General features: G+C 28.2%; 1 protein-coding gene across 3 annotated transcripts; it reads right to left on the bottom strand.

Moving 5' to 3' along the window:
* Positions 1 to 1,235: 1,235 nt before the first annotated feature.
* LOC107436330 (RNA polymerase I and III subunit C) lies at positions 1,236 to 22,824 on the bottom strand. 3 transcript variants are annotated; one of them, XM_021147472.3, is made up of 12 exons: positions 22,478 to 22,823; positions 22,103 to 22,319; positions 19,907 to 19,966; positions 17,611 to 17,718; positions 17,412 to 17,544; positions 13,351 to 13,473; positions 5,891 to 5,940; positions 5,600 to 5,659; positions 4,552 to 4,618; positions 4,342 to 4,461; positions 2,638 to 2,754; positions 1,236 to 1,527 (listed from the first exon to the last, which is right to left on the bottom strand). In XM_021147472.3, exons 4-12 carry the CDS (start codon positions 17,707 to 17,709, stop codon positions 1,412 to 1,414), a joined length of 885 nt encoding a protein of 294 aa, XP_021003131.1. In that variant the 5' UTR covers positions 17,710 to 17,718; positions 19,907 to 19,966; positions 22,103 to 22,319; positions 22,478 to 22,823; the 3' UTR covers positions 1,236 to 1,411. The 3 variants fall into 3 exon arrangements, with proteins under 3 accessions (XP_021003131.1, XP_015903489.1, XP_071039510.1); XM_016048003.4 differs by lacking the exon at positions 22,103 to 22,319 and having other exon boundaries at positions 22,535 to 22,824; XM_071183409.1 differs by lacking the exon at positions 22,103 to 22,319 and having other exon boundaries at positions 22,478 to 22,821.
* Between the last annotated feature and the right edge of the window lie 237 nt (positions 22,825 to 23,061).

Consider the following 23,061-nt stretch of genomic DNA (forward strand, 5'->3'; position numbering starts at 1 on the left):
ATTAACACAAGTATACATTTCAAATATAGAAGCTTAATATAATTTTTTTTTAATAATACTAGTTGAATATGACAGACAAATTTTTATTTATAGTAGAATTTAAAAAACCCCTTTGAAAGTAGAATGAAGCAACTGTTTCTGTTTATTCTGGGTGGCGACGAACATTCAGAAAAAAATTGCCCGATTTTTGAAATATAACAAATTTTATTATAAATTTTTCGGTTTTACTTTGTTCTTATAGATAATATATATAAGGGAGCACTCCAGAAGCATAAAACCTCCAGCAAGCTGAATGATGCAGAAGTTTATAACAGCATCTGCAGATTCTATTTCATTTAAGTGGCTATTATTTTTAAAAGCAAATAAATATTTGTTTGTTTGCTTTTATTTTAATTACTCATTTGAGGAAAAAATTAAGTTACTTTATTAGAGACTTGACTGTATAAGGTTTTATTCCATTTTCTAGTATTGCGTTAAATTCAACTTAAGTTGAAACATCTTAAAATTTTAAAGTATAGCTTTTAAGGACCTTACATTTGAAAATTTTGCTACATTTATATTAGATTACGCTGAATTTTTACAATAATAATAATCTTTAAAGTAGCAGACAAATTTGGATTTACGAAGATAGTGCTGAAGATTCACTCCCTAAAATTAGCTACCAGGCAAAACACTTGTATCTGCTTTTAGAATTTTAAAAAATTACTACAAGGCCAATTTTCAGGAAAAAATTTTGAACTTTAAATACATCTTAAATTCAAGTTAGTTCATTTTCTGACTTTTTATAATGTAATTCCCTATTTTTTCACTGTTCAGTGGTCACCTGGTAATTGTATTTGCTAATGACTAGTCTTTTTTAGAACTAATTGCTAGCTTAAAAGATGGAAACTAACTATGGCCTTCATTTCCTTTGTTACCTATTGCTATCAAAGAACTCCAAATTTAGCTAAGAAAAATCTTTTGTTACCCACTTTTCTATTTGTTACTATTAATTAATTTCTTTTCGAAAGATAGATTGAAATTTAAATATGAAATTTTTATTGTAAATACTACTTTACAACAACCACCAATTTGCACTTATTAGAATTTAAGCAATAGAGTTAGCATTATTGCAGGTAATTTTCCCTTGTGCCAAAAAAAAAAAAATTATTATTTGCTGTATAAATGCATAAAGCTACATAAAAATTAATGCTCGGTTAAGATGCTAATCTTTACAATAAATACAAAGAAACAAGTAAACAAAAAAATATTTTAATTATGTACAAATCATAGAAAATGTTCAATACCTTTATATTTACAATGTATGGTACATGAATAAAATACTTTGTCGAATTTAGAACAATGCACATGGATAAAAAGTATTCAAAATACATCCATTTCATGATTGTACATAAATGAATGATATACATGGCTACATTTCCAATTTTTTGAGTTCATTCAAAAAACATCGACACTTCTCTTTCAAGATGTTAATTGCTTCTTTGACAAGTTGCTCAGGAGGAAGAGCTCCAGTGGTTTCAACTGTAACTAAATATAAAAGAAAGGTTCAGAGTAAAGAAAGGGTTAACTTTGTGCTACATACAAGCCAAATTAAGGCCACAAAAGCATTCACACTATATCTTCACTTCTATAATGAAAAATATTTTTTAGTAACAATATACAGAATAAAAGATAGAAACACGAAAATAGAGTAAAAAATTGCGAACAAAATATAAAAAAGGAAAACTGAGGTTCCATCTTTCATTTTGTTTCGCCCTGAAGAAGGTTCTTCATTACAGAATCAAAACTGTAATATGTTTATGTGGTATTATTTATGCTCTTTTTAGCTTTGTACAAAAGAAAGCTGTTTGAATTTTTAAAGGAATAGTTCATGATGAAAATAATAAGAAAATTACTATTATAATTTTTTTAATAATACTTGTAATAAATATACACATTTACATTATTCAATCAGTACAAAAGTTGAATATTAAACTACACTGCAATCAGGTTAAATTTAATTCAATTGCTTTTACCAGATGTATTTTTAACGCACCTACGAATATTTAATCAATGTTTATTGATAAGTTGCTAATTGCAAATTTTCAGTATTGCTTAAATGGAACTTATATGAAATCTAACTAGGACAGAATTTACGAACAGTTGAAGCAAGATTTGGAGTAAAACTGGATAACAAACGTGATAAATTGGATCACAGAAATAATAATACTAACATTATTTTTACTTTGAGAAAGAGCAATTTAGGGTTAATTGACACACTTAAATGTAAAACCCAAGAAAACAAATTTCTTTTTTTGCTGGTTTACTACAAATTTAAAATTTGTATGTCAGTAACAGTAAAAGAAAAGTAAGAACTATTATTTCATACAAAAAAATAAATAAATTTTTTAAAAAAAAATGATATTTATATACAAGATTCAAATAGGTAAAAAACAAAATTTAAATTCTCCAAAAATTCCTTGCAGCCTGTAATTTAGTTGAGAATGAATTGTTAAAACCTAGTTGAAAATAATTAAAATTAATTCTCAACCTAAAAATTAGCTCTTTAAACTCAAAGAAACAGAACATTACAACTAACAAGATATCAGAAAAATATAGTCACTAAACATTTGAAAGGAAAACTAAAATATAACTTACAAATATAATGTTCTTTTAATTTGACAATCTCAACAGCATCTTTTAGATCTTCATGGCATAACACATTTCTGCTGCATGTAATATTTCGAGAATTTACAACTTTAGCGACTTCTCTACCTAAAATAAAAAAGGACATAGACACCTTTATCACTTGCTTCGCACAAATTCATAAGAAAAATATTATTTTATTACTTAAAACAATAATTTTGTCAGTCAAATGAGATACACGAAGCCTCGATTGACTATTAATTGGTGTTTGAGTAAAATATTTTCAAACGGATAATAATGTGTAAACAAATCATAGATATCTATTTTAAAAAAATTATGTTGGAAAATAAGTACATACTTAAACATTTCGAAGCGCTGCTTCTTCATAGTAATTATTTTTATTTTTCAATTTGGAAAATTCATAAAATACCAAAATATTATTGGTAATGTCACATTAGAGCTATACTAGTTGACTATTGATGACAATCTGGTAATCAATTTTAATTATGTTTGAAAAAATACTGGTACATTTATTCACTAGTCTGCCTAATTTAGATTAGAGGATAGAAGGTGGTACTAATCATTTAGCTATTGCAACAAACTCCCCAATCATGTGTGAACTTTTAGCTTTGAAACTTCTGTGGACATTACATTAGAGTGGATTCTGAAAATTTGAGATGCGATAAGAGAAAAAACAGCCTTTAGCAAGGGAAATAAAACTCCAGTGAGGCTACGATGTATGAACACTAAACCCACCACACACAAAGGGTCGTACCAAAACATGAAGTAGAGTAGTGGTCACTTTTTACCCATGCATTAATAGGTTGTTTTTTTTAAACACTAGCAGCAGTGATTGCACAAATGTTTTTTACCAATTCATAGCATAAAAATAATTTCAGTGCAAAGGTTAAAACTGTAACATGAACTTCAATAAATTATATGAACAGATATAATGTGATTTGAAGTTGGTAAGAATAAATCTTTGTCTACATTAATTCCATAAGTTAGCAAAATAGAAATCAATGTTAGACACTCTTTCAACAAAATAAAAATTAAGAACCATAAAAATATAATTATTTATCATCAAATATGCATGTAAATGCAGTTACTGCACGGAAAAGAAGCCAATTACTACTTTTCTTAAAATACATAGCAAGAAGTACTGGTATGGTTGTACTTACGTATTATAGCAATGTTCAGTTTTTTTAAAAAACTAAATTTTATTTAATGTATTTTTAAATATTAAATTGTGCACATCAACTAGCAACTGTGAAAATCAAACACTTTTCAAGAACCCTGAGCCATAATTAAGTATCTTTAGTTTTTAAAATAAAAATTAAGGAGTTTTTAAAAGGTGATTATTCTGTAAAAAGTAGTAAGATTACAGACACCCTTCTTTTACTTACTATTAGTTTTTAAAATAAAAATTAAGGAGTTTTTAAAGGGTGTTAATTCTTTCAAAAGTAGTAAGATTATAGGCAACCTTTAATGTGATAAATATTGCATTAAATTTTACCATTTCTTTACATGACATAAGTAGTAATTTTAATATTAAGTAGATACTAGTAAAAAGTAAAAAAAAAAAATATTTTTTTAATAGTAAAAATGAGTTAAGAAATTAAATAACTTATAACAATTTGATAATATTGTAATAAAATGGTTAGTAGGTAATAAAGGTTACCTGCCAGACAACAATAAAAAAGGAGAAAAAATTACCTTTCTTATTTGATATTTTAATGACACCTTTAGGAAAACAGCTAGCTAATTTATATGCTCTATCACCACATATCTCTTCAAGCAGTCGAAGCTCAGGGAGAAGTCGATAGGATGCAATTGCTATGCAAATAAAAAAGTTGTTCAGATAAGAAAGGAAATGAAAAAGTTTAAGAAAACTAATAAAAAAGAAAGTATTAAAGTTTTACATACAAACAGGGGAAAACTTGGCATGTTCTCTTCCAATATTTTTATAACAGTAGGCTTTCAAATCAATTTCCTATTTTTTTTAAAAAAACAAAATAATAAAATTAAGAATATAATATTAAAGTCACATATTCAAAAGTTAACAGCTAATTAATTATTTAAGAAATGTTTCTCTGCCTTTACTCAAATTATTTCCCCTATTTTCTACTCGATTATCCATTTTCCAAAACACTGTAACTTTTAAAAACTCTTATGACAAAGTTTAAAAATAACAAAAGATAAAACATTATAATCTCCTTTTAATGAAAATGCTAAAAACTAGTATTTTTTTTTATGAAATAAAAATTAAATTTTCATGTATTAAACACTAACCAGTGGCTAAAAAAATTTATCCAGATCAACTGAATCTTTGTGAAAAATTCAAACACTATGTAAGCATTAAATCCCTTCAATAACATTATTCTCGATTGATCATTCGATATCCCATACACAGCAAAAATAAATGAATAAAAATTATTACATAACCAACAGTGTATTTAAATACATCTAAAAGCATTCTTTTGCCTGTTGTTTTTCCTGCTAAAACACCTATTTTCCCTCTAATTATGCTATAAGAAAATTTCGCATGTAAGAGCCATACTGGCTCTAATAAGAAATGCTCATACATTTAATTAAAAAAAAAAAAAATCATTTTTCTTGCGACACTGAGATAGCAATAAACTCTATATAAAAAAAAAAGAAGACAAAATTTTGAACTTGTTTTAAAAATAATATAATATGAATAAAGCTTTACTATAAATAGCAGTACTATTTACAAATTTATGTCATTTACTGGCTTTATTTTTTGAGATTAAATTTAAACTGGTCTAAAAACTTTTTAGCATTTATAACTAGCTTCACTCACAATTAGCGATAAGAATTCAAATAACTGATCCGAGACAGTTAAAACGTAGGAGCAAAATTATTAAAAAAAGAAATTAACAATAGAATTCCGTTTTCCCTCTTTAATGTGACACAATTAATAATAAAGAAATTTATGTAAAAATATACTCACATGTCCAGGTTTCATTTTCGAAATCATAATATCATCACAGACAGGTCTAATATCCCCATACTATAAATGTATAAAAAATAATATAAAATATAATTATGAAGAGTAAGTAATTGAGAATGTCAACACAGAGAAACTCTTATATTAATTAGTGATACTCATATATTAAAACTCTTAAATTTAACATCAACAGCGCTAGAGAGTTTAAATTATATCAATATGTTTAATAATAATTAGTGATAACTATACATAAGAACTATTTAGGTTATTTGAGAAAAGTAAATGAATTATTACCATTTCTTTCTGATTCTTGATGGGGATAAATTTAAAGTCTCTTGAATACACTGTAAATAAAAAAGTTACGCAAATCAATAAATTAATATTTGTCAAATCATAATCCAAAATAAAAGTTTCAAGGCAATTAAAAAATTTTAGTAAGTCATAAGTAAATTTTGGAAATAAAAATTCAAATTTCATAAAAATTAGTCTTTTATAAGAATTTTACTTTTAAAGAAATAAATTCTGCAAAATTTTTTGAAATCTACAACCTTTTTTTCTGTCAATCCCCTTGGAATAGAAATATGTGACTTGATCTATTTTTATTAGAAAAATTTAAATATGTTTTATTTGATCAAAGACAGTAAAATTGTTTTAAGAAAGAGATTAAATACAACTATTAAACTTCTGTAAATTTTTTTTTGTTAATTTATGGATTTCGAAATCATTACAAAACTATCGGCAAAATTCCCCCCCCCATTACTATTGAAAAATTCTTTAAGCCTAATTTGTCATTAATACTAAGGAATTTTTATCTCCTAAACAATAAATGTCCTTTGTAAGTCAATTTTTTTCTCTCCCTTCTTTAAAACTACAACTCTCACAAAATGATTAATCAGAATTTTGACCATTATTACTGAAAAATTCAACGATGAGAAAGCAAAAAACATTTTTCTTTCCTTTAATTTTTTATAACCTTGGAATAGCACAGACTGAGGCAAGTTTGTGAACAGAGTGAAGAGCACATTTTTTTCATACCTAACCACTGCATCTCCAAAAATATAATTTTCCTTTCAGAGCAATGAAATGATTATTTTTTACTTCATGGAATTCTTCTGTTTTAAGAGATATGTTAAATAGAATGCCGAGTATTAAACAAAAGTTTGATACATAAACACACATCATTGAAACATATGCTAATTTTGTAAGAGATTTCTACTTTAGTTCAAAATATTCTAATCTTGTTAGAATATATTTCGAAAAATGCAATTAATTTAGCTACCTAATATATTTTGTATTTTTTGTTTTGAATAATCTTTTACCTGTTTTTATAATGTGACCCATTATATTCAATTTTCATTTAGTTAAATTTACAATAAATTGATACATTTTTCTTTTCAATGATATTTCAAGTTACTGCAGATCAACAGAATTTCTGCAGAGAAATCAAGATTTAGATAAGCTTTAAAGATATTGATCATACAATTTTAATCGAGGAAAACTTTTAGAAATTTTTTTTCCATCCCTATACAAAAATCTCTTTCAGAGATCTACAAAAATTCAAAACTTTTGAGGGGCCAACATGCTATTGAATGGAAAGTAGTAAAACAACGTTTTGCTCTTATGAAATTACATAAAGAAAATTTTTAAATCAAATATCATCTAAAAATAAATAAGATAATAATAACTGATCCGAAAAAAGAATTGAAGCATGAAAAAAACTAAAAAATACAAGTGATGAGATCATCCAAGTTCACAGAAAAGGTTGGTTTCAAGAATGATCTGGGGACAGATGCTATATTTGGAGAGAAAAAAAGTTATACAGTGCTAGCCGCTAATAAAATCACCAGATTATAAAATCAGTCGCTTTATAAAATCAAATCGGCAAGAACCGAATCGTTACAATATTAATAAAAGTTAAAAACATCCTTTAATAAAATCAATGCCGCCGCTTTTTAAAATCAAAATTTTGACTACATAATAAATCAAAAGTGCAATATTTCAGCTTTTTTTGTTCTTATTTATAAAATTTTATTTTTTCGAAGTTTAAAGATTTTTTTAGAAGAAGCAACAGTTACTCACAAACCTGTGAAACAGGTGTGGTTAGCACTTTCCTGCGATATACATAGTGTAAGAGTTAAGGAAAAATGTGGGTGGTAAGCGGCGAGTTCATAGAAATCAATTTATCGATGTCAATTCCTTGACTTGAATGAAGTTTGGAGAAACCTACCTCACTCAACAAGGGGTCTAATTCTTATCTTACTTTTTGTTGAATGAACCATAGAGGGGAGAGAAGTTTCTTTTGTTATCCATCTTAATAGAGAATATGAATAGATTTCCAAAAACTGCCTGTGCTCATGTTCCATATTGTTTAAGCCGTTTGAGTAAATTATAGTTAGAGCGCATATCATTTTTAAGCTTGTTTGATATTAAATTTTATCAGCATGCCGAAAAGGAAGGATTTGAGTCTTAAAGACAAATTCGAAGCGTTGCAAAACCAGACCTGCCAACATTGTAATCTGCATGACCTTACAATTCTGAGTTAGTGTTTTACTCGACATAGTGTTATACAGAAAGTGTTATTATAGGACCTTTTTACACAAAATTAAGATCTGTTACTAAATACACTTGTCAATTTTGAATAAATTATTTTTTTTTAAAAATTCATTGTGAAAACAATAACAAAAACATTTTTTAAATCTTGAGTATTTTATTATACAATTGTTTAAACACATATTTACACTTAATCACAATTTAAAAATTAAATTTCTAGATTAATACAAAAAGGAAAAAAATTAAATAGACTTAATTAAAAACAATTATTGCTTTAAATGTTCATATGTAGCAGACTTAGCTGCTTTTAAGAATCCTTTATCGAAGGTCTGCTCATAACAACATCCAGTTTGCGTGGTTTTGGCAATCAGAATGTCCTCTAGAGATTTATCAGACAAAGAATTTCTGAACTGTGTTCTATTTTTTTTTACTATGCTAAATACCCTTTCACATTCTGCATTACTGTGAGGTATGCTTAATATAGCTACCATGATTTTTGCTATTCTACTGTACTTCTTGAAACATCCATCATTGGATGTTATTTTAGAAATCCCATTTTTTGTCCATCCTTGTTTCCTGTTTAATCACAGAAGGTAAATCAGTAATCTGCAAATCACTAAATTCCTCTAAAAGTTTATCTCTTTTCATATCTTCAGTTTCTTCAACATTGTCATTAATCCACATCGATGGAAATTTTTTCAAGAAGAAATCAACATCCTTGAATCTTTTTGAAGGTAATTTATCAACATCTGCAACTTCAGCGGATAATAAAAACTCACTATTCAAGGGAAATTTCTGCCGTATATAGTTGCAGACAGCAATATAATAATTTTTTATATTACTATAGAAGAGTTGCTTATCTTCCATTTTTAAGACTGATATTAACTTGGAAGCAGCACTACCAATTATAATATCATCATCCAATTTATGATTCTTCTCTGACACTAAGTTAATGTCCATCAGGGAAGAACCTTTAATAATGTCTGCTCTTATAAATTTTGAGACAAAATCTTTTAATAAATCTAATAATAAAGAATTCAAAATATGAATTTTTGGCTCATTAGATTGTAAGGTAATTAAGCTTCTTTCAAAAACTGGGATGATATAATTTAGAAACAAACAATAAGCTTTACAGATATCTGATGAAAGAAATAGAAGCATTTGTTCTTCCCTAGTCAAAACAGATTCCTGTTTAGAAGATTTCGGTGAAGAATTTTTAGAACAATTACCAGCTTTTAATTTCTTTGCAGGATTTCCCATTTCTGATTTTTGTTCAGAAGTTTTTAATGAACTATTAGAGAAATTACCTACCTTCAATTTCTTCACAGATTTTTCTATTTCTAAAGGCCTTTTCTTTTTAATATGTGCATTCTCCACTTTGTTGTCATTTGCAGATATTTTTAATGTTATGGAATAGTCATTAAGACTATGGCATTTGCTCTTTCGATTTATTTGATCCTTGTAAAAGCTACACAGAGGATCCCATTGTTCCAGAAGTCTCATTAAGCATCTACCCAAAGAGAGCCATTTTGTGCAAGTATGTTTCAAAATTTTATGTGTATCAACGTCATGTAAAATTTGCAAAGCTTTAAGTTCAAGTTTCTTTTTAGAACTCTTCTCTAAGTAAAAAAAAATATCAACCAAAACATCACTAACTGATATAGGTAAAGCAGCAGCTCCTCTTTCAGCAGCAATGTGTACTAAATGGCAAGGACAGCCAACAACAAAAATTTCTGGATTTGAAACTTTAGGTGGAATTTTTACAAATAAAACAAAATCACGCTGCAATCCATGAGCAACAAATTGTAAACAAAAACATTACCGTTGCCAAAAAGCGCTCTTAATTTAGTCCGTGATTACCGGCCATGTGATCTCCTACATCAGCGTTCCCACTGGCTCATTTCAACGAGGCGCATACTCACTCTCATTGGCTAACGATTGTTTTAGCGTCACGTGATCGGCTCTCAATACCAACCAGATTAAAACATGTCAGGGTTTCGTTTTTTTGTGATGAGTTTCCTAACTAGTATTTAAAATCTTGTAAACCTTTGAATTTGTGACTTTAAGCATGCTGTTAATTTTCTTTTCTTTATTTTTTTTAAAAAAAAAACGAACTATAAATGATTACGCAACCGTACGATTTTAACGCTTGTCCGTACAACCGTACGATCGAGTAAAATACCATACACTGTACGGCGAAACCGTACAAGTTGGCAGATCTGCAAAACTATGGTAAGCTTCCTAAATGTAGTCAACGTGAAGCTTCAATTAAATTAGGATTTCCCAAACTGCTCTTTTCAACATTCCGAAACAAAGGATAAATATTTCCGAGGAAATAAAAAAGAATGGAAATTTGTCAAGAAAGTGTAAACGTGAAGGAAAATCGGAGGAAATTGAAATGGCTCTGTTAGAATGGTTCAAAAATGCACGCGAACGAATAATTCAAATTTCCCGTGGAATTTTATTTCACAAAGCATAGGAATATGCTAACTTATTTGGTGATTCTGATTTTAAAGCTACAGATGGGTGGCTAACCCGATGGAAAGACCGCAACAACATTGTCTATTGCAAATTGCATGGTGGAAAGCAAACTGCTGATTTTAGCTCTGCCGCCGATTGGGTAAACAACATGTTTCCAACACTCATCAAAGACTATAAACCAGAGCAAATTTTCCACACAGATGAAAAAGGATTATTTTTCCAAGCGCTTCCTGAACACACACTGCTGTTTAAAAATAAATCGACTGGTGGATGTAAAAAAATAATGGAAAGACTAACCGTGCTGCTAACATGCAACATGACAGGAACTGTGAAAAAAAAAACCGTTAGTGATAGGAAAGAGTTTAAAACCTCGATGTTTTAAAGGAGTAAAACACCTGCCCACCAGTTATGCCAACAGCTATAACGCCAGGGGTCTGTCCAGGCAGAATTTACTACCGTTTAGCGGTACCTTCACAAATTCAATTTTAGGTAAAACGGTAGTTTCACAAATTCAACTTTAGCAAAAACGGTAGTTTCACAAAATGCTTTTTCTTAAAACTTTATTTTTGTATCCCTTAAGAGACAATAAATCTATATTTTTACCATGTTTTTGTATTGATTTTTTAATATAATTTTTAATTTTTCACAAATTATGTCTAAATTTTCACAAAATAGGTACCTTTCAGAAAAACCTAGACAGACCCCTGAACGCATGGATGACACCCAGCATCTTCACAAAATTTACAAGGAGGCGAAAAATGAAAAGAAAAGGTCGTCTTAATTTTAGACAATTGTTCTGCACATCCCGCTGATGAGGACTTGCGTTTGAAAAACATTAAATTAGTGTTTTTGCCACCCAACACTACAGCTATTATTCAACTCCTTGATCAGAGAATCATAAGATCATTCAAGTTTCATGACAGAAAAATGGTTGTTCAAAAAATCCTTAATGACATAGACTGTGACAGCTCTTCGGAACTCTTAACTGCAAACAAACTATCGAAATCCCTTACTATTTTGGAATCAATGCATTTGATTTGTAACTCATGGGACATTGTTTCAACCCAAACAATATCAAATTGCTTTAAAAAGTGTGGATTAAGCACTGGCGATGGAGTTGATAACTGTTTCGAAGAAATGCTCAGCAATGAAGAAAATGAAATGGACAAGAATTTTTCACGCTACGTAGCCATTAACGATAACCTGCAAACATCAGGAGAAACATCTGATTCTGAAATTGTTACAGACATCAAAAATTGCAAAGTTATTTCCAATCAAGAAATGGAGGAATCAAGACTCAGAAGATGAAATAAATTCATTAGTGCCATCTTCAATGGAAGTCAGAAAAGCACTTAATGTATTGCAGCAAGTTTTAGAACAAAGAGGAGGAAATATCGAAAACTATAAAAACTTCTATAAACTCTCAAATGTGTTGAAAAGTTAATTTTAAATACTGCAACTCAAGCAACCATTGTTCAGTTTTTTGCAAAAATTTTGTACATTTAATCTTATGTAGGGTTTTACTTTATTAAAATAATTAAATTAGTTGAAATAAAGCATTAATGTTGTCATTATTTCAGCTTTTAAAGTGTGTGCATTTAGAATATATCGTAAAAATTATTATTTTTTTTTCAAATGTTGAATCACCTCTTAATAAAATCAAAAGAACATAAAACGAAAGTGATTTTAATAAACGGCGGGCACTGTATACATTTTTTTTTTAAATAAGCAGATGTTTAAGCTAAAAGTCTAAGATGTTTCAGAAACAATGGCATCTATAATTTATTAAACTTTATGTTATATATTTCATTTCAAATGTTCATATCAATGAAAAAATTCGTTTTTAGTTTAAGCTATTTTTTTTAAAAACTTACTATAAGCATATGATTTAACAAGTACATTGTCCATATGAAAATTTTTGATAATTTAATTTAATTCAATCTAGAACAGAGTTTACAAAAGGAAAAAAAAGAAAAAGAACTCGAAAAAGCAAAATGTAAAATATATATATATACAGTAGAGCGCCTAGTATCCGAACTGGTCGGGGCCGGTTTAGGACTGGCAGTACTATCTAAAATAGCTCTGTTTAAAAGTTTTTTTCCTAAATTTTTGCATATTTTTTTTTTCACTTTCTTTCATTTTGAATATTTTAAATCATATTTCAGCTTTTTGTAATTCTCTTTTTCAATTACGATCTTTAACACATTTTTCTTTATTTTCCATTGCAAAAGAAATCCATCAAAGACTTTTGTTTCAAAGAAGATGCTCTTTAGCAGCCATATCCCTTATTCCTTTTAAATAAATCAACTGAACTCGAACAACATCATTTTGACGTTCTAGCCAATTCATTGCAATATCTAATGAATTGCATGCTTCTATATGAGAAGATTCATTATCTTGAACTTGATCATTTACTTTTCCTCTTCGTCTGTGGAGTTCCGATTTTCATTCAAAATTTCAGCAACAGTTTCATCATCATTTAAAATCCCGGGACGTTTTCCGTGTCTCGACATCAGTCTTCTATTTCTTCTGCTGCATAACCTGGCATCTTTTCATCCGAAAGGTTCAGAAATTTAGAAAAATTGTTGATAAGTTAAAAAGTATTCTAAACTTTAAAAAAATAAATAAAAAATTCAGACATAGTTTGGATAATTAGACGTTCGGATAATCAGCGCTCTACTGTGTATGTATATATATATATATTATACGTAATAGATACGTACCAACTGGGTGATTACAAGTGGTCTCATTAACAACGAGGATATCTTTAGGTGTATTAGGCTTTTTAGTGCACTTCACTTTCAGTTCAAACGTCAATGTATCTTCTTCTGTGCCTTGATCATCATCTATCATTGAAAAAAAAAAAAAATTCATTTCATCTTTCCCGCACTAAATTTTTCTATTGTAACACAAAAATAAAAAATACATTCAACATTCCTTTATAATACATTAGAAGTTTTATATACAGATTTCATTTTTTAAAGTAAATTTTAATTGTCAATGCATGAAAAAAAAAAAGCATTTTATAAACTCAGAGTTATCCAAATATAAGTTAAGCAGAAAGAAGAAATTCTTTATGAGCAAAAATATATTTAAAGAGTTATTTAATTCAAACTTAAAAAAGAAAAGAACAAATATCATCAATGTAATGTTTGGCAACTGTTTGGCGATCGTTCAGGCGCACTTGGCGCATTGTGTCACCCCTTCGGGGGCATGCTAGGAATCAAAGGTAGATGTATGTTTATCTTGATCGGGAGAGGGTCTCCCTTGGTTGTTTAAGAGCTGGATGCTCGAATATAAAAATAATGACTAGTTTCTTTTAATTTTTAATAAAGTTAAGTTTATTATTATGAAAATCTGGTGTGATTATTTGTATGGAATATAGTCATTACAACACGCTCTCGTTTCGAACACCAGAGATTTGCACCGATAGAAAAGCAATTTCGGAAGTAGAATAAGAAGTTAGTTGGAGAATTCTGATCTGAGAGAAAAATGTTCAAAAACGTACGAAAAGAAGATTTGGTGACAGTTTTGTCAGAGATCGGTGAAGAAGCCAGTTTGGAACTGAAATTAACGGAGCTGAAACATATGTTGCAAAATAGCAAGGAATACTTAGACGATCCGGACTTTGTTAAAGAAATACTAAATACTACAGTAGAAAACAGGAAGAGAGCTGAAGAGACAGAAAAAGCGAAATTANTTTTTTATTTTGGTTTGTAGTAATAATTGTTTAATTAATAATGTGAGTATTAAATATTATTAGTATTACTGTGTGTCAGTAGGTTATAGTTAAAGTGGATAATTATTCTTGTATTAGATATTATTTTATAACTATTTTTGCAAAAAAAAAAGGTTATATAGGATTGAATTGTAGATACTAACGTTACAGTGTATAATTAATGATAACTGAGTTTATATATGAGTAGTTTGAATATCTCATCTGTTTAATATTCCTATTATGTTGTCATTGGAAATATTGCATAATCATGTTTATCGTATGTATCATTCTGTATTATTATTATTTTTTTTTTTGATCGCAAACAGTTTTTTTTTTTTAATTTTCAGATTAACGATTAATTATTTGTAATATAATCATTATCTTAGGGGGAAAGGTGTAATGTTTGGCGATCGTTCAGGCGCACTTGGCGCATTGTGTCACCCCTTCGGAGGCATGCTAGGAATCAAAGGTAGATGTATGTTTATCTTGATCGGGAGAGGGTCTCCCTTGGTTGTTTAAGAGCTGGATGCTCGAATATAAAAATAATGACTAGTTTCTTTTAATTTTTAATAAAGTTAAGTTTATTATTATGAAAATCTGGTGTGATTATTTGTATGGAATATAGTCATTACAACACGCTCTCGTTTCGAACACCAGAGATTTGCACCGATAGAAAAGCAATTTCGGAAGTAGAATAAGAAGTTAGTTGGAGAATTCTGATCTGAGAGAAAAATGTTCAAAAACGTACGAAAAGAAGATTTGGTGACAGTTTTGTCAGAGATAGGTGAAGAAGCCAGTTTGGAACTGAAATTAACGGAGCTGAAACATATGTTGCAAAATAGCAAGGAATACTTAGACGATCCGGACTTTGTTAAAGAAATACTAAATACTACAGTAGAAAACAGTTTATTATTATGAAGTTAAGTTTATTATTATGAAAATCTGGTGTGATTATTTGTATGGAATATAGTCATTACAATCAATATATTATAAACATAAAATTTATAAACTCAATATATATTAATATTACAAAACATAAAATTTAGATGAAAGTCCAAATATTGTTGTTGAAATTTGATTTTCGGTGACACCTTTGAAAAAGTATCCTTGTGTTGAAAATCATTTTTTAAAAATTAATGCACATTATAAAAATTTTATTGAAATTTTGCAAACTTCTTTTTGATAAAATAGCTAACTAATTGAACAACAGCAAGAATTAAAAAAAAAAAAGAAAAAAAAAAGAATTACAATTTTAAACGCAATTGCATGCGAAATCTTTGCTTCTTTTGTAAAATTTTTAGAAATGTAACTTGTTTTTGCAAATTAAGTTCACAAAGGAAAAAAAAACAACAACTTTGTTTAACTACTAATAACTTCTACCCCAAATAATTATGCAAATTTACTTTTCCTATTTTTGCTCCAGGGAGATCAAGTTTATCGAAGGGAGTTTCTAAAGGCTTTTCTCCAAAATTAAACTCGAAACTTTGGAAATATACTTTTGATATGTAATATTCAAAACCCATACAACTTTTTAGAGGCCACAATCATAAAGTATCAAATAAATCTTCATAATAAATTTCATATCTTATTTTGATAGAGAACAATTTTTTAAATCGATTGATGTAAAGTAAGTTGGGTTTCTGCATTTAACCGATGTTATAAAGGATAACGAAATGTCAGAAGTTTGAACGCAAACAGTAAAATGTTTTTCTGTCTTTTGCTATTTTTCTCAGAACGGATATTCTACCACTACAGTAAAGTTTTTTTTTCTTTTACTTTGTGTACTGAAATAAAATTTAGTCAAGGTTAGTATACTTCTGAAAAATCTCACTGGTTTTCATATAAAATATCATGAAATGACTAAAAAAATCATGAAATTTGACATTAATTATCATCCATCTATTATTATTTTTTGGTTACTGCAATTAATTAGTACCAGTTAACCCTTTGACGGCTAGGAAAATGAGCAGTTTTAGTTTACTTAATTTGAGCAGTATTAGAGTAAACAGTATTCGAAAGTGGCAGCTGTTTTCCCCCACCTTTCTTCCGAAAATGTCACCCTTCTCTGTTCCCCTGTAGATAGCTTGCCTCACGCGTTTTAAAAATTTCTTAAAGCATTTGTAGTACATAAATAACAGTTTTCACGTAGTTTAAAATAATTAATAAATGATAATTATTAAATAGTAAATTATGAATGATTATAATCAATTATATAAATAATAATAGTTAATTATAAGACAAATATGAAATTGAAAAGACAAAATAAATACAACTAATGTAAAACTTTATGAAACATTTAAATACAGTAATTACGGAAAAATCTTTTTGTGTGTGATATACTTTAATACTAGGTATACACGGTGATATACTTGATAAGCTTTCTGTATCACAATCATAATCATATTTATCTAACTTTAGCTTTTTAGCCCTTTTTCTTTACAAACACTCTAAAAAAACGTGCCAAAATACGCATAAAAAGAACAAGGTAAAAAAGAAATTCAAGGAACTTGTACTGCCACCTGTAGACAGTAAAACTAACTAAATTTCGCGAGTAGGATTCGTTTGTAACATAATCAATTCAGAATAATAATGGCAAACGTGCTCAGCTCGTTAGCGCTCATTGGGGTAAAAATTTCACTAAGTGCTCGTTTCTAACAATTTTGCTCCCGAGCGGAACTCGGCTGTGCGCATTATGAAGCACGATTCGATCGCGAGCTGAACCCATTTATAACCATCAAAGAGTTAAGTAATTCTTCTTCCTTTTTCTTTTAAATATTTTTGCACAAATTCATAAACATGGTATTTCCCTGATAACACTGAATACATCAAACTTGTAAAATGAAATGGTTGTAATCTGAAACTTCGAGAAAGGATAAATCAAAGCAGCAACTAACTGTTTATTGTTACAGAGCACAGCCGAACAATTTTTTACTACTTTTTTTGTTAATAATTAAGAGTAAATCAGATGTCAAATCAAAAGGCTTCAGTTACCACTTCTTGGCCACACACAGGTCAGAAGTTGTAAATCCCTGGAATTAAACATAACCTCATTTCAATCATACAAACCTGGAGCTTTCTCGGTAAACAGTCGAGGATCCACTTTAAAAGGAATCAAGCCGATTCGATGAGCCAAAACTTCATCAGGTAAAATAGTTGTGTTGTTATACATTTCAATTTTATCTATTGCCATAGTAGGTACCTGTAAAAAAATTTTTTCAAACATACTGAATAAAATTAATGCTTAGGAAATGATAACGATACTTACTTCAGCTATCAGGATACGTCTTATTGCATTCACTATTGGTGGACCCAACCCAGCTATATCGAATTCCATAGTTTCATCATTTTTTGATACTATTTTCATCTGAAAAGTCTAACGAGGATAGAATTAATTAAAAGGTGTAAGTATGTAGAGTAACTTAGGGAAGCACAACCTTTTCAAATGAAGGGCTATTTGCACAACAAATTGATGAATGAAGTCACGCCTAAGTATTCAGACACGGCAGGTTGAGTAACATTTATATAAACATCAGTATTCTAGGTACTAAATTATTTGGAGCTTAACTTAATGGCATGTATGCATAAAATTAAATACTTTTGCATGTTAGAATTCATTCATCTTCAAAATTGCTAAGCTGATACTTTTATAAAATATATTTCCTTCTTATAAAAAAACAAATCTATATATATTTATATAAACATAAGGAAAATGAAATATTTTTTTCACATTATATGATACAAAAAAATAATTTAAAACTAAATTCCAGCTATGTAGAAAAACTTTAATATTCATAGAAGAATTTTTTGATCAGTATAAAACCAAATAATGAGTAGTATTTTGTATGTTTCTATTGTTTTATCATCTAATTAAATAATGCAAAAAGAATAAACCAAAAAAAGAATAGTTTAACTTAAAAAAATAGAAATTTAAAAAACATGTTTTTCAGCTCTTTTCAAAATGTGTCAGTTAGCCCCGCATAGTTACAAAAATTATGTTTTTTGACTGTTTTTTTCAGGTATAAATGAAAATGACCAATGTATTGACAATAGAAAAACCTCATTTATCATTTTTATCACAAAATTATTTCATTTATTACATATTTATATAGCACGGTAAACTATTGTTTACCGTGTTACCAGCTGCATAAATTCTTGAACCTTTGAAAAAAATCTTTTTTTAATATAACAATTAATGTCCGATGGCCTATTGACTTGAAAAAATATTCTATACATATGAAATTGACAGTGGGCGGGGGTACCCGACATTCCCCTACTTTAAATAAAAAAAATTAATAGGACTAAAAACTATTTAAACTGAAACAAAACCACATTACAGCAAAATAAGAGAAGTTGGGAATTTTCTTTAATTTTAGGAAATTTGTATTAACAAAAATAGCATTTACAGTCACAAAAAAATTTGAAACAAAATTACAAATTGTAAAAAGTCAAAATTTAATGAATTCTAACTATTAAAATGTATAATTCAAAATTTGTAGTATTTAATAATATTATCGGATTATAAATTTTTAAAACCACATGGAAATGGGATGCAATAACTAATTGAAAAGTAACACAGACTTAATATGAAATATGCTCAAATAAATCACATCAAAAAGAGTTTGTTCAAATGCAATTAAAATTCTGAATTCACATTAATATTGTATTACAAAATTAAAAATTTTAAAACAATAATGCATCAAATTAACATACGAGAAAAGGGTTGAAGGATAACTGGGATTTACAATGAAATAAGCATACATAAAGAACACCAAGAAATGATTATTTGATGTGAAATTCAAAACTTAAGCATAGTGATCCTATCATATTAAAAATACTAGGACTTAAAAAAGCACATGCAAATCCACAGCTATAATCACCGAAAAAAGATTGAAAAGTAATTTGGACATTAGCTGAAATCGGTACAAATAAAGCAAGTCAAAAAGTGATTGCTAAAATTCAAGAATAGTAATAATATCTTTTAAAATATATTAGAATTTTTAGAGACACACGGAAATCCATAGTGATAATAGCCAAAAAGTGATTGAAAAACTGCATAGATTTAGGATGGAATCTGAAAATTGAGCATGTCAATAAGCAATGACTCAAATGTGTATAATTCAAAAATTTTTTTTCCCATCAAATAAATACAACTAAATTCTTTTAATTATGTGCAGGTGCTGCCACAGGCTTTACGTAGCCCCCGACACAAGTCGTGCACCCCGAGAACCAAGTACTGAAAAAGTATTTAGGAACTAAAAAATTCACATTTGTTCTATGCTAACATGATAAAAAAAAGAATAACAACTGATTAATCAGTATTGATACGTAACTGATTAATCAACTTATTAATCAGTATATATAAAAATGTCATATTTTAACAAAATTTACATGCATTATTAAATAATTGTCATTTCTTAGCAATATAAAAAAGAAATAAAAGTGACAAATGAACTGTATAAATATAAACATATAAAATTTTAAAGGTATATAAATTTCAAAAATACTTCGTTAAAAAAAAAAGACACAGAAAAAATAAATAAAGATTTAAATAAGCCAAATACCTCAAGTAAATTCTCCAATTTCCATGGAGCAGCATTATAAAGTGCTTCATCTGATACTTCCTGATAAAATGAACAAATAGATTTAAATCTTTTTTTAAATAAATTTGATAAAGGCTTTATGGAAAGAACAGATATTTTTTATTAAAATAATAGAAATTATACAAGTTTTATTTGGTTTTGACTGTGGCTTTATTTATCATGTAAAAGTCCCTTTCAGACAAAGTTTTAACTCAAAATTGTAGTGAAATGTAGTGTAATGATAATTATAAGCTATTATAAATGTGAATAAACATACCTATAAAATTATATATGATCAATCAATCATGTTCTTGAATTATTTTGTCATTAAACTATTCTTTTGACAATTAATGTCAAGAGCCCAAATTTTTTTGGTATTGAAATACATAAACAATCAGATTAATTAAATAAAAAATACTTAACCATCTTATTCAATGTATCTAAAATCATAATTTAATATAATATAAATCATACTTATAGTTGTATATAATGCAAGTATAGCACATGATTTGTACCTAATAAAATGTCTCTAATGATAAAACAGAAACTTGCTCCAGGTTTTGGATAATTTTTGAAGTCAAAAACTCAACACTGAGAAGCATGCAAGAAACTTGTAGTGGCACATTAAATTCTTTAACATTGTAAATGAGTGTCTCAAAAAGTGACACAGCCAGACTCTTGGGGGCCTCTGGGTAAACTAAGTGAGACCCCTTGAATATCTGCCCCTCTGATGCTTTTAATATTATTGATATAGCTTTTAACAAGAAAGAACTTAAATTTTTTTTTTTTTTTAATGAATTGATGTTATAATCTTGTTTCAAACAAACTTGAAATAAATAATGAAGCTAAAAGGAAAACTAAAATAAATAATAATTTATAAATACAGTGAAACCTCAGTGAAGCAGACTTTCTTGGGAAAAAATTGTATCTTTATGAGAGTTGTTTGCTTACGGGAAGGTACCATAATAGAGAAGTTTGACACTGTAAATTGTTTTTATAATATTTTTTAAAGATAGATATAATTAAATAATCCACAATAACTATCTACAAGGATATTTAGTTATACTTGAAAAAATATTTTCAACTTTATTTATTTTTCTTTTCATGGAATAAATAATTTAAAAAATATCTTTTTCATTGCGAGCTGACTGAAGAAAGAAGTAATTCACTGTACGCTAGCGCACTCTGGCATTAGAAATAGGACTCTTTCAAAATTACATAATACAAAATAAATATATGAGCTGTACAAGATTGTTGTATTTATGCAGCTATAAAATTTATTTTATTTGTATATATCTTTTTATCATGAAAAATATATTTTCTAAAAAATATTTTTTTCAATAAAAAAGAATATATAAAAAAGTTTGATATAAATACATAATTCAAGATGCAGCCACAGTAATATGAATATAATTTTCCTATCAGCACAGATATTCAAGTTACACATATGATGTTGAATAGGAGCTTAAAGTCCACAGTTGCTTTCAGTTATTATGTTTACATCCCCCCAATTATCACTTGTTAAAAAATGCGGTTAATACCTCCTTGAAAGTTAACCTCCCACGATTCAAGGGGAAAAAATAAAAAAGCAATGCTTGCCTGTAAGGCACAAGGACCTATGGATTTGATATATTCACAACTATTCATCTATCAAGTGCCTGAAAGTGATAAATGTTTTTATTTGTACGAACGCCTCAAAAATTATATTTCTTGACTTCAGCTGAACTAAATGCAGTCTTCAAATTGATAAGAATGTGAAAGAAATTTTCAGTGGGGAAGAAGCATCGGGAGCACTTAAGACGTCATTTCCACTTTTGGGGTCTCATAATGTGTTGTCTCTCACCTGTATTGTCCAGATGAACAGATCAAAATTAACAAGAGAGACATTCTTCAAATTTAGATGAAAAAAAATGTCTGGTTTGAAGAGATAGAAAATAACGTCTTAAGGCAAAAATGACTGCCCACGTTCGGTTTAATTTATATTTGGGTCTTTTGCGGAGAAAGTACATAATGGTTTATTCATAGAAGATTCACAGGGAATCAACAATATGTCCGTATTGAGAGGAGTCTGTTTTGCAGAAGTGTCCACAATAGAAGGATTGATTTATTATTATGATCATTAATTAAAATTTAAAGCATTAAAAATGTAAACAAAACAAAAATTAAAACAAATTTTACTTTTATAAAAACTTTTGCATTTTGAGAGGCAATTACTCCAATCGTAACTACGACCTTGGGTACAAGTATTATTCATATAATAGGAAAGACAGATAAATAAGTCTTATTTTCCCGCTCACAGATGCAACCAGTGTCTCATCACACTTTACATAGGTAGTGATACCTTAAAATCTTGTTTTCATGTACTTTCAGGAAAGTAGTAATATTACCATAGTACCTATTTTGTGAAAATGTAGACATAATTTGTGAAAATTAAAAATTATATTAAAAAAATCAACACAAAAACATGGTAAAATCATTTCCTAACACATAAGACAGGATAAGCTACAACTATTTCCTGTTTTTAAGAACTATAAACAAATTTCGGAAACAAACCACAACTCTTTCTTGTTTTTAAGAACTATAAACAAATTTCGGAAACAAACTACATACGTTCCACAGGGAGAATTCTTTTAATTTATAAGAAGAAGACATTATAGAATTTTTAAATTTAATTTAAAGTAAAGTCTATAAACTTATTATAAATAATTCGCTCTCTAAATTCAATCAGTTATCATCATGCTTTAATTTTAAAATTAGTGTTATTGTCAAACATGCTAACTGGAAAGTTCGAATCGGGTGTAGTTCGTAAATAGCTAAAAATGTTCGAGCAAACCATACAAATCAAACTCAAACGACGGAAAAGTTTAGTTGTTAACTTTACATTTTCTTTTCAATGCACTAAGAAGCACATGGTACGCTTTTAGTTGCTCATTTTTGTTTTTTCGAAAATCGAAGAGTGCACAAACTGACAAACCATGCTGAAATAATGACTTTTAAAATAATCACATTTGCTTGGGTTTGAAAAATGTCCTTTCAAGAATTAAATTTTAAATCAAGACTGTTCATATCATTATTTTTTATTTATCTCTAATAACTAGAAATAAATGCAAAAAGAAAAAAATTAATTAGTTGAAGAG

Source organism: Parasteatoda tepidariorum, chromosome 1 (assembly GCF_043381705.1).
Source record: "Parasteatoda tepidariorum isolate YZ-2023 chromosome 1, CAS_Ptep_4.0, whole genome shotgun sequence".
In the NCBI taxonomy this organism is placed as follows: domain Eukaryota; kingdom Metazoa; phylum Arthropoda; class Arachnida; order Araneae; family Theridiidae; genus Parasteatoda; species Parasteatoda tepidariorum.